This window comes from Mytilus galloprovincialis, chromosome 1, assembly GCF_965363235.1.
Source record: "Mytilus galloprovincialis chromosome 1, xbMytGall1.hap1.1, whole genome shotgun sequence".
NCBI classification, from domain to species: Eukaryota; Metazoa; Mollusca; class Bivalvia; order Mytilida; family Mytilidae; genus Mytilus; species Mytilus galloprovincialis.
In genome coordinates this window covers 60,604,066-60,616,589 of record NC_134838.1, presented here as the reverse complement: position 1 = coordinate 60,616,589, position 12,524 = coordinate 60,604,066, and the positions used below count along the sequence as shown (strand labels likewise).

General features: G+C 32.1%; 1 protein-coding gene across 3 annotated transcripts; it reads right to left on the bottom strand.

Annotated features, from left to right (window-relative positions):
• Positions 1–1,524: 1,524 nt before the first annotated feature.
• Positions 1,525–12,421, bottom strand: LOC143080383 (uncharacterized). Of its 3 annotated transcripts, none has more exons than XM_076256221.1 (5): positions 8,965–12,421; positions 8,243–8,353; positions 5,347–5,622; positions 4,684–4,865; positions 1,525–3,007 (listed from the first exon to the last, which is right to left on the bottom strand). In XM_076256221.1, exons 2-5 carry the CDS (start codon positions 8,316–8,318, stop codon positions 1,799–1,801), a joined length of 1,743 nt encoding a protein of 580 aa, XP_076112336.1. In that variant the 5' UTR covers positions 8,319–8,353; positions 8,965–12,421; the 3' UTR covers positions 1,525–1,798. The 3 variants fall into 3 exon arrangements, with proteins under 3 accessions (XP_076112336.1, XP_076112344.1, XP_076112328.1); XM_076256229.1 differs by having other exon boundaries at positions 10,317–12,421; XM_076256213.1 differs by having other exon boundaries at positions 8,243–12,421.
• Between the last annotated feature and the right edge of the window lie 103 nt (positions 12,422–12,524).

Genomic DNA, 12,524 nt, shown 5'->3' with positions numbered 1-12,524 from the left:
CCAATAACTACACATTATCAGCAGTTCTTTTAACAAAAGGTTGGCACAGAACAATACTGAATTTCAGATTAATGATTTGAATTAGATCAAACAATCATTTAGAGTGTATTGAAGTTGGTGTTAGTCGTCTTAAATTACAATATTCTTTGCAAATCAAGAAATTTAACAGCTTCTTTTAATTAGTTCGTGCAGGAGAAGAATGAAAAGAACGTAATGAAATACAGTTTTGCATTTAGTGTTGTCGAGATCATTAAAGAAAAGTTTAGAGATTTGAAAGCTTAAGATGACATGTACAATACAAGTCAAAATATAACAATTAACCACTTATTCAGTATTAAGCATGAGCGCCATAGATGAGTCTTATGTAGAAAAAGCGCTTGTGTGGGTTATTTTACCTTTTTTCAATTATCTATTTTACAACTGCTGGTACGATGCCACTACCGATGGACGGTCAGATAAGCCCAGTTATCAGCACTGTTCTAAGATATCATTGAAATGTTCATTTTTTGTAACTTTACTGTGTATAACATGTTTAATCATTGAAAACACTAAGGGTTGTTTACCCCTTAGGGAAATACCTATAAAAGTGTATTTATCTATTTTAGTGAAATCGGTGGTGAAATGCCGTAACACATGACCTATATGTAATTCGGTTTGTATGGTGGATCTAGGTAAATGATATTCTCCTTCTAAAAAATTTAATGTATTATTGTTTGGAAGTGCAAATGGATTATATATGATGAAATCGTGTAGCATTTGTGTTGTTATTTTTTGTATGAAAGTTACTAAAATATCAAAATCATTTGATGTGTTTCACTCGGTTTTGGTTTGTGACTTGGATTTGCTTTTTCTCAAACGATTTATTAATTTCGAACAGCGGTATACTACTGTTACCTTTATTTATAAGATGTACCCATATCATCATGCACAGATAGCGTAAGCCACAGTTTACCACATCTCGGAACCGTTTGCTGTCAATTCATTCATCTGTTCCATGCAATGATAAGTCATATATAAACGAAAAACATGTCTGTGGTACAAGATTGTAATGCTGGTATCATTGATACAATTTTATAGTCACTTGATTTTGATTACATAGATGAAAACAAATATTTTTTTTAAAAGTTGAAATTAGAAAAAAAAATCTTATCAAACTAAAACTGTAATGTTATGTACAGCACATGTATCATTTTGTGTATATACTTCTAGAAAATCCAGTTAGGACCAAACACACAATGAAAGTAAAATCAGGCTAATTTAGAAAAATCTCATATATTTTCTTTTGCATACCTCCGATTTCATGTATGCAAAAACATAACTCAAGTATAAATAGAATAAGAGGGGTATAATTTTCGACTCAAACAGAACATTTTTCTCTACCTCAAAATTGGGGTGTTTAAAATCTAAATGTTGTCATTTATTTTATCTCGATATTTCAGCAGTGAAAAAACATCTAATTCTGTTTTTACGGCTTCTCCACTGTTCTCTCGCATGTATGAAAATCTCAATTGATAAAATACATCAACTACTCATACGTAGCACATATGTACAGCTTTATTAAAAACTAAAGATAATACGGTATTAAAAACATGCACGTTAGTATTGAAAGTATATTTTGCATACACTTGCTATATTATATTTACAATATGAAAATTTTCTAAGGACTCTAACCAAAAGAATGCATATTTTGTTCATCCGCTTCAAACAATATTGATTGAAAAATGAAGAAAAAAATATATTTAAATTTCAAACTCATAATTATTCAACTATAAGAACTTGATGCGATGCCAATCTTTTTTCAAATAACTGTAAGTTTTTTAACAGATTGTGTACTGTATTTAGGATCATATTTCAATTCCAAGCGATAAATTCGATTCTGCAATTCACATTTCTTCAATATTGACGCTCTTCTTTTTTCGTTTTCTGTTTGAATGAAAGCTGCGTAACAATCTCCTAGTACTGTTTGTACTGACTTGTCGTATAGGTTAACCCATAAACTTTTAATGGAACGATCATGAGCATCAACTACCTCTGCAGTTAATTTAACTTTGTTTACACCCTCTGTGTATTCTTCGCATTCATCACAATGCCATCTTGACTCTTTTTCACTAAGACGACCATGGGTCTCATCAATATCGCAGTGCTTGAATATTTTCTGCTTTTGGCTATCCTTAACAAAAACTTCTATTCTTACAAAATTTAAATAAACCAGATGTTTATAGTCCTTCATATCCTTTAGATCGTTCACTTTCATTGTTATTGGTGTTAAGAAATGTTCGTCTTCGTCCTGTAAAAGGTCTTGCATGTCATAGCCAGGTATAAGTATAAACTTGGCCACATCTCCACCAGTTAAATGATATCCAATTCCACTGTAAGATTTAAACATACCAACTTCAACGTTCTCAAGATCAAGAACATCGCCTCGTCTGAATGCGAAAGGGATTTTGTTATCCGACCTCCACATATTCATTATTATTCTTCCGTTATGGTCCTTCAGCATGACTTCTTTTAAATAATTGTTCCATGGTCGCCTTGTAGGTCCAACCGAAGTTACCACAACTGGACCTACAGTTCTGATTTTCTTGACATGTCGTTTTTGCTTTATGTCATCCATTCGGAATTTTGTTTTAACTTGGTTTGGAATTTCAGTTCTCGAAACGACTGCGATTTCTGTCGTTTTATATAATGTTAATTCCAAATTATTGGAATAGTCATTTGTCTTTAATTGATAGCCGGCAATTCTATAAACCATATCGTGGTCCATATTTTTGTCAATAAAATCAGCATGATCACCAAAAGCAGAAGCTTTTATGTAATCCGAGCCTGTTGACAATAACAATGCTATTCGAGGTTTCCTTATATTCCTTCCAAAAGGAATTACTGGTGATTGGTGATCCACAAGCACTGTGAGTATGTCGTTGTTAATTTTCTGGTTTGTATAAGCATCCATTGTTGTTGTAAAAACTTTCTTTTCTTGATGATAGGGATTATGTCCTGTACTAGTTGACTAAAAGAGTAAAAGATTTATATTTATACATGTATCACCAAAAGGGTCGATAAAACCAAAATATGACTATATTTATAGCTAAAATTAGTTTCAAATACGTAGACATATACGCATCATGGAAAGGATTGTCGATATTGTTGTTTTGCTTAAGAAAAAAGGTGACCTACCACTGAAGAAAAGTCAGACATATAACATTGATTCCCATATGGCATTGCTCCCCTATATTCCCCAAAAGTAGTACACCAAGTTTAATACTCAATTGGGTTAATTATTTTTAGCATATTCCTTTCAATGCGTATACGTCAATTTGTAACTTATAACGTTCCAACCATTACCCAACTTATACTATTTGATTATATTGACATGTTCTCAAATACCGAAAATATACTGTATCAGACACTTTGGATACGTTTTGATTTGAACGACTTCTATTTCAAATAAGGATTTTGATTTGTAGATATTTTGGTGTGGTGTGACATTAAACAATGAAATGAATTCTTCAGCAGATGAGTTTGTTTACTGTAGATTCATTATTATTCGTTGGATACCAATGTTCGTGATTTTCTAAGGTACAAGTGAACCACGAATTTGAATGTTCAACGAAATACAAATTATATAACAATGTATCCTGACTTAGGTGAACCACGAAATCACATATCCTCAAAGATACTAGGTTTCCACAATCTACAAAAATTGAAACCCACGAAAATGAATGAATCTACAGTATCTTTTATGTTGATTTTAAAATGCATCGCAGCCACAGTAACTGCATACCAGGAGTTACAAAGCACATCTGACTGATCAATCGGGAATATCACGATACACAAATAATTATTTAAATATTTGCATATGCATTGATTCTAATTCACATAATACTGGTAAAGTCATATGAAACGAGTGACCTGTGAAACATAATGTTAATCCAATTCTTGAACCAATGCATGCATAAAATGAACTTAGTCTTCTGTGCACATTTAAATAATTTTTACGCATTCATATCGTATAGTCGTCAAAAAATATTTCACTCGGTCAATGTTGATGTGAAGATATGGCAGTTAAATTAATTGTCGTGTTTTGAAGCCGAAAGTTTTAAGCAATTAACAACATGGGTATTGAGGTTAGCTCGTGTATACATGTAACATGTATATTAAGATCATTTTATTTCGATGACAGATCGATGTTTACGATTGTTGACTCTCTCTGCCACGTTGGTATTCTCTTTCGTTTTTCTGTTGCGCAAGCATAGGATTTTTAAGGGAAAGGTCACGTTGAGGTTTCTGCAGACGGAAAACATGTCAGCGAATTGTTGTCTGGGAAACAAACAACTACAAAAAAGTAAATGTCTTCTAAATGTGGACAAATTAAAGAACTTTCTTCAGACAAAAGTATATGTAAATTAGTTTTATAACATATGCATCAGTTTTTAATTTAAAGTTTCATATGACTTTTACATTTAAATGTATTAAAATCACTGCCATAACTATATGTACTTTTAATTTTTTTTTATAAAACATGACAGTTATCTATCTAGCACGTTAAACTTATTTTAAAGTTTTGACTTAAACGGTGCATCAATTTCTCAATGCTCTATATGTTAATTCGAAAGACTTCAACAAAATTATCGGCTGAGGGAAACTTGAAACAACCCCTTGTGTTAATTTGTTTAATTAACTTACATGACACAATGCCGGAGTTTCACAATCAACTTTCATATTTAAAGTATATTTATATTCCATTATTTCTTCCTCAGCTTGATATACATTATTTCCACTTTTTATGCAAAAAGTTTTCATTTTGCAACTGTGACTTTCAGATGCTGTTAAACATCTTTTACCTGGATTTTGGTTTTCCAGGTTTTCTGAAAAAAGATACATGTTTACTTAATAAAAATTACAAATGTTACTTGAAAAAGAGTACCTCTATAATATTTTATTCACGCCTAAACGGTTTCTTTCCCAAGTCGTTGTTTCTATTTTTTATAAACAACCCTTGAACTGGACAATGAAGACAGAAAGAACTACTGACAAGAACCGTTCTCTCATCTACAAAGCCTGCAGTCGGCCTTGTATAAAGGGTGAAAGGATAGAAATGTATCAGGTAAAACTTTTGGTTTGCTGTGTCTTTGGTTTATTATTTCATTGACACAAAATCTAGTCTGCACCAATCATACCTATATTATTGATGACAAAAAATTGATCTGTTACATTTTTCTTTGACCTTATTAGACAAAATGCAGTCTATATGCGTTCTGCAAATAAAAAATCTGCATGCCAATAGAGAAATTTATACATCAGCCTGTGCTTGTTACTTAACATTACGATATTAATTTTTAGATATACCTTTGAAATCGGAAACTAAATCTACCATGTCCGTCCTTCCTTTTCCTTCTAATGCTGTCAACAGTTGACTAGTTGCGTTAGGAATTCCGACATCACTTCGGGAAACAGATTTACGCCATTGCATTAAACCCTCTAGAGCTTGCCTATACAAATCATTTGGATAAGCTTTTTCAATCTTTTTTATACAGTTGTACTGCACACCTAGCTGCATTAATACTGGAACCCAATCATCTAAAAGGTGTTCTGCAACTCTGCTTAAGAGGAAGTCACTGAAAACTGAAAGTTAAAAATGTAAATTTTTATAGTTGAAATACTGATGACAAAAGGTATGCAAATTGTCTCCCTTATGTGTTTGGGGATTGAGAAATAATGTTTTAAAATTCAATATCAATATACTGATTTAAAGTTAAGCTTAAATACATATCATGCACAGACACACATTGATAATAAATCAGTTTGAATCTAAAGATCTTACAATAAGTGAAGTGCGTCATCATTTGTGATCTTTGAAAGGCTTTTTTTTTAATTTAGTAAATGTAGCAATTGAGCAATAGCTCAGCAGAAAAATAAACAAAACAAAACAAAAAACGAAAACAAATATAATCCACACATGTTACATCTACAATAACAACCACTGAATGACAGGTGCCAATAGCATGTAGCAAGTTATGGCTACTGATGTTTTATACAACTTTGTAACATCTTCATTTGACTATTGATGTGAAAAAATTGACAGAACGTTGCAAACGCTATATATATATATATATATATATATATATATATATATATATACAACTCCTATAAACATCAACCCAACAATGTTAGATATGTGAATTTGCTTTCGCAAAATTTTGTTCTTCCCTCGCCGGGTATATATATATCTATATATATATATATATATATATATATATATATATATATAGCGTTGTTTTTTTTTTTCTCACTTTTTTCGTCTTTTAGGACATGTTGTGTGTGCTGTATTTAGATCCTTCTACAACGAAATTTGTTTTACATGCACACGTATAAAAATTGTGATTTTTATCCAACGCAATCATAGGTTTGAACATGTTGAACGTAGTTTTCAATTTAGACTTGTTTATATTTTTATTGTTTTCCAGGGGCGGATCCAGCCATTTTAAAAAGGGGGGGTTCCTAACCCAGGACAAAGGGGGGTTCCAATTACACGTCCCATTCAAATGCATTGATCGTCAAAAAAAGGGGGGTTCCTAACCCGGAACCCCCCCCTCTGGATCCGCGCCTGTTTTCTGTTTATTATTAAATCTATATTAAGATCCATTTTGTTACATCTTGTGATCAAATGTATTTGGCAGTCGCCAATGGCAGTAAGCAGGGATAAAGAACATCAGTTGTTCGACCTGTTAGTCAAATGCGTTTTGTTTAAATATACTTTTTCACTTTTTTGGTCTTTTGGAAAATGTTGTTTGTGCTGTATTTAGACCCTTATACAACGAAATTTGTTTTACATGTACACGTATACAAATTGCAGTTTTTATCCAACGCAATCATAGGTTTGAACGTAGTTTTAGCGGGACTGTGAAGGCGATTTGGTGTCACGGTATCAGTAGCAATGGTTCGAATCCTGGCGAGGGAAGAACAAAAAATTTGCGAAAGCAAACTTACAGATCTAACATTGTTTGGTTGATGTTTAGACGAGTTGTATATACATAATGTACACAATCATGTATCACCATCACTGCGGGTATCCGATGAATACATCTGTTGTAGAGATGTCACTGGCTCAGACGTACTTATATATATATAAATATATATAGATTGCCTAACAATGTAATTTTAACACACTATTTAGTATGTAAATATAGGAATGTTTACACTATTTACAAAATGATGAAAATAAACGCAATATTTCGCTAGACCAACTAGCTTTATCAAGCGTGCATCTATCCAGGTATATAAATATATATATATATACAACTCGTCTAAACATCAACCCAACAATGTTAGATCTGTAAATTTGCTTTCGCAAATATTTTGTTCTTCCCTCATCGGGATTCGAACCCATGCTACTGAGATATCGTGACACCAAATCGCCTGCACTGTAGCCGTCCCGCTGGACCACCACACGACCACCTGGGCTTTACAATAATAAAGCTTTCGGTGGCCGTGTGTTACCTTTCCTCGTCAGTTTTAATCTAGCGTCGTACTACAGTACATGATATATAAGGCATGGAGATGTTGTTGTTACAGATCAGCTCAATTATCTATTGTAAAGGATCCTACAAATTAATGAAAGATACAGTCACAGAAAATAATGATATTTATAAGTACGTCTGAGTCAGTGACAACTCTACCACAGATTTATCCATCGGATCACCAGCAATGATTGTGATATATGGCTGTGTACATTATGTATATACAACTCGTCTAAACATCAACCCAACAATGTTAGATCTGTAAATTTGCTTTTGCATATATATACGCGCCATGAACAAACATAAGGAAGTTTGATGCGACTGTCATACAAGTGAGTGGTTTTGCGCTACACAACCAGGTTCTACATTTCATAATGTCTGTACCAAGTCAGGAATATGACAGTTGTTGTCAATTCGTTTGATGTGTCTTACTATTTAATTTGGCCATTTTATAAGGGACTTTACGTTTTAATGTTCCTCGAAGTTCAGTATTTTTGTGATATTACTTTTTTTACTTTTTATTGATTATGTGTAAATGTATGGAAGTATGTATGCAACGTTGAAACAATGATATTTTTCAATATTTCATTTTTGTAAGTAAAAGCAAAATGTTTATTGTGTTCAAAAAATTATTTATTAATTATGGGAAAATTAAGACTTGATGGAGCAAAACTGACGTACTTTGACATATGTCTGCTGATGTAACTATTGGTGAAATTCCTTACCTAAATCATTACTTTTGTTTTCCACGTGACTCTCATCTTCCGATGAATCGATATTGTTTTTTCGAATCAGGGCCATACTGCAAGCGTGTTAATGCTTATATCCCACGTTTTCTATAAATAAAAAAAAGCATTATTGACGCATCAAGATTGGTTACAAAACAATAGAATAAGTAGAATAAGGCATGAAGTTGCTAACACATATCTTAAATATATATGCAATCTATATATTGTATATTTATACAGATAAGGATATGTGGTAAGATTGCCACTGCGACAACTATCCACCAAAGATCAAATGAATTTGATGTAAGCATTAAAGGCAACCGCACGGCCATCAACAATGAGAAAACCCCATACCGTATATGCAGCTATATATAAAGGAACCCCCACATGAAAATATGAACCAGTTCAAGTGAGAAACGTAAGGGCCTTATATATAACAATACAATTTACAAAACAAAATATGATTAGGCTAGCATACTTGCTTTCAGATATGAATAATAGAAACTAATGCTCGAACATTGTTTGTGATTAAACTGAAAGAGGTCTTCATTAGCATTTGATTGTAAAAGGAAATTTAAAGCTTACAATTTGAACTTGTATTTAAATTTGAATGAATGAACGAATAAATGTTTATATATGTAGCATGCAGTCGTCAACAGAATATTCCTGTCCAAGACAAAACAAATAATTGTTTGGATACTGAACAAATATACACCAACCTCAGTATATGATCAAAAATAATTCTCAGCTGGATTTGCAATGTCTCTACCTACAACGACGGCGTGGTAACAGGACAAGCAGCAAATGCCAATCGGCTTTTACCCCGCTGCCGATCGATACAAAACTAGGACACGTTTGAATCGAGCGCGTTACCAAGATCAATACTCAATCTACACACTTTTGCAAACAACCATCTACAGGAACTACTTTTCCAAAAATAGCTATGCTACTTAAAATATCAATTTGATTACCACGTGGTGTTTCTATTTTTGTTTAAACCTTGAATGTATTTAAAATTGTTGCTATCAAACTGTAAAGAACAGCCTTTGGAAATTTATGATCTATTTTCAGATAAAAGAGGGACGAAAGATACCAAAGGGACAGTCAAACTCATAAATCTAAAACAAACTGACAACGCCATGGCTAAAAATGAAAAAGACAAACAAAAAACAGCACACATGACACAACATAGAAAACTAAAGAATAAACAACACGAAACTAAATTATTTCAATGATAAAACAATAATAATTATATGAGGTATAATTAAGAACAAAATGTATGTTTATACAGGTTATACTTTGCATTTACACATTGTCATAGCCACAAATGATAAAAATAATGTCTGGGTATGTATCTTTATTTTATGTGGTGTTTCATAAATACTTGTGATTAAGTAGAGACTCAAGATAACAATGGCAAATGTATTTGTTACTTTGTTCGACTTAAAGGACAGAAAACTTACGTTACAACAGATTAACAATATTTAAATGAAGATTACTTTAAATACCCTGATCATAATGACAAACATAGGAAAAATAACCAGAAACGCACACAAACAAAGAGCCCTGTCACCGAAAAAAGAAGTTATAAAATTAATTTATTTTTCTCTTAAATCAACAAATTTTCAAATGGTCGACAAAACATTCATAGAAAATTTAGAAGGGGAAATATGGATGAGGGATGGGAAACAAGACAGTGAAATTTGTTACGCCCTCAGTTGATTCTGATGGACTAACTGTCAGTTGAATTTGAAAAACATTTATGAGTTCTGAAAATAGGATATACACAATGAGACTAAGTTTAGAGTATACATATGCTATATGAAATGGCAACATGCAACACGGAACATACACTACAAGTGTCAATCAGAATTAAGCTTTTGTGTTAGGTTGCATGCGATTTTGAAAGACACCTTATAAATAAAAACAAATATAGGTGAATTACTTTTATTGGTGACCACTCCCGAAGTAAATAAATTGTACACAAAGTAACTAAAGGCAAACACGTTTGTACTTTCCAAGTCTTTGCAGCGAAATCAGACAAACATGGAATCATTCTAACTTAATTTACCTTTCATAAAATAACTAAGGGTTCTTCATAGTATGTTCAATACAAAGACAAAAACAAATATTTTATCGGCACAAACACAGATCATGCGTCCACGGATCATTATATATTACTTGGTAGATATAATTGTTTAACAGATCATTTTCTGCCAGCTAGTCTTGAAAATCCTAGATGGAAATTCTATAAATACCACATTGGAATATACACCATGACTTTCCTATCGATCTAGCTATACACATTCATTCACTATAACAGTGTATTTTCAATTAACAATGTCAATTCTCTTCTTATATTCACTATATATTTTAGTGCAAACGGATCTTCTACGGAATATACTTATGAGAGAGTTTGGATTGTAATGGAAACTATACATTAAAAACAAACTAGTAAACAACAAAGACAATCAAAACATGTTTACGCCATGACAAACTTTCAAGCTGTGTTCATGAATGCAAAATATAACGGTTGGCCTTACAAATTATAAGCTTGGTACTTTTTATGAATTTTTAGCAAGAAAAATTATAACTATCTTAATGTCGTGTTTGTTGTATTTAGCTTAAGATGTGATATTTCTGCACTGTCGTCGGTTGTGGTATGTGCTGCTTTTCAGATTTTCCCTAATACTTCTGTTCATTTTGACCAGGACATGTTACAATTTGTTAAAATCCATATATGCATTAATTCTACTTTTTCAGATTGTCCCTAATACTTCTTAGATATACGAAGATGTGGTATGAGTGCCAATGAGGCAACTCTCCATCCAAGTAACAATTAAAAAAAGTAAACAATTATAGTTCATGGTACGGCCTTCAACACGGAGCCTTGGCTCACACCGAAACGTAAGCTACAAAGGGCCCCAAAAATTACTTGTGTAAAACCGTTGAAACGCGAAAACTAACGGTCTAATCTATTCATTTTGTCCAAGACATATAACAATTTGCTCAAATCGGTATATGGACTAGTTTTTAATAGGATTTAGTTAAAAGGAAGCTATTTTAATATATAAATATCCTTTTTGTTTACAAAACAGAATGGAACAATTAAACACTCAATGTTACACCTTGTTAAGGAAATTACAAGCTTTGTTTAAGTATTAATCAAACATGTTTCACCTCTACTGTATGCATTGTTTGGTTAATTGGAAAAAAGTAAAATCACAAAAATACTGAACTCCGAGGAAAACTCAAAAAGAAAGTAACTTTTCAAATAACAAAATCAAAAGCTCAAACACATCAAACGAATGGACACCAACAGTCATATTCCTTACCACTAACAATGTTTTCTTTAAGTCACATACATTATACCAAATTAATATCGCGTTCAACGTTTGAGTCTTGTATTATATTCAGTTGATGTAAACGGAACGAGTTTTATGATCAATATTGAATCCAAGCTTAAATCAATCCTTTTTTATCGATTCGTTTTATACAAGAATATGTATATTTTGTAATAAAGCTGCAGAAGCAGTGACTGTCATAATTGGCATTTGATTAATCAAGGATGAACAAACTTTACCTCCCAATTTCTTTTTGATTGATAAATGAATGAATGAAATTCAATGTTTATATATAGATAAGTAGATGTGGTAGTGTTCACAGTAGAAGTCACAGTGTATGATTTAAAAAATTATTTGTCAAAGTTCGGCCTTCAATACAGAGCCATGGCTCACACCAATCAGCAGGCTATAAAAGGCCACAAAATGCAACCATATGTGTCCATTCTAATTATATAGCTTTAGTATTTCTAATTCCGTAAAAACGTGTTTCATATCAAAAACAAAATATTTTGTATGCAAAAAAAAAAAGGACACCCACTTACAGCGGACCATTACAACATGTAGCATGTTGTTGTAAATATGCATTGACAATATTAAACGTTTGAATATTATACGAAAATACAAATCTGATTTGACCCGACTGGTCGTTATGAAATATATAATCTCCGTCTATAAAGAGAGCAAGTTACAGAGATATATATTTAATGATCTTAACAAATTTGCAAACAAATAATAAGATAATGACATAACTTACGATTTCGCTGTATTTACTACGTGGTGTTATCGTTCCTGCTTTGCATGTCAATTTGTTTAAGTGGTCAAAGTCAAAGGTGTGCAAAAAAAAACAACATTTCTTTTTTTTTTAGATGATGTTACCGTGATCGTTATAATACTGTTATACAGGAAAATTATTATTTCAATGATGCAATAAAGTA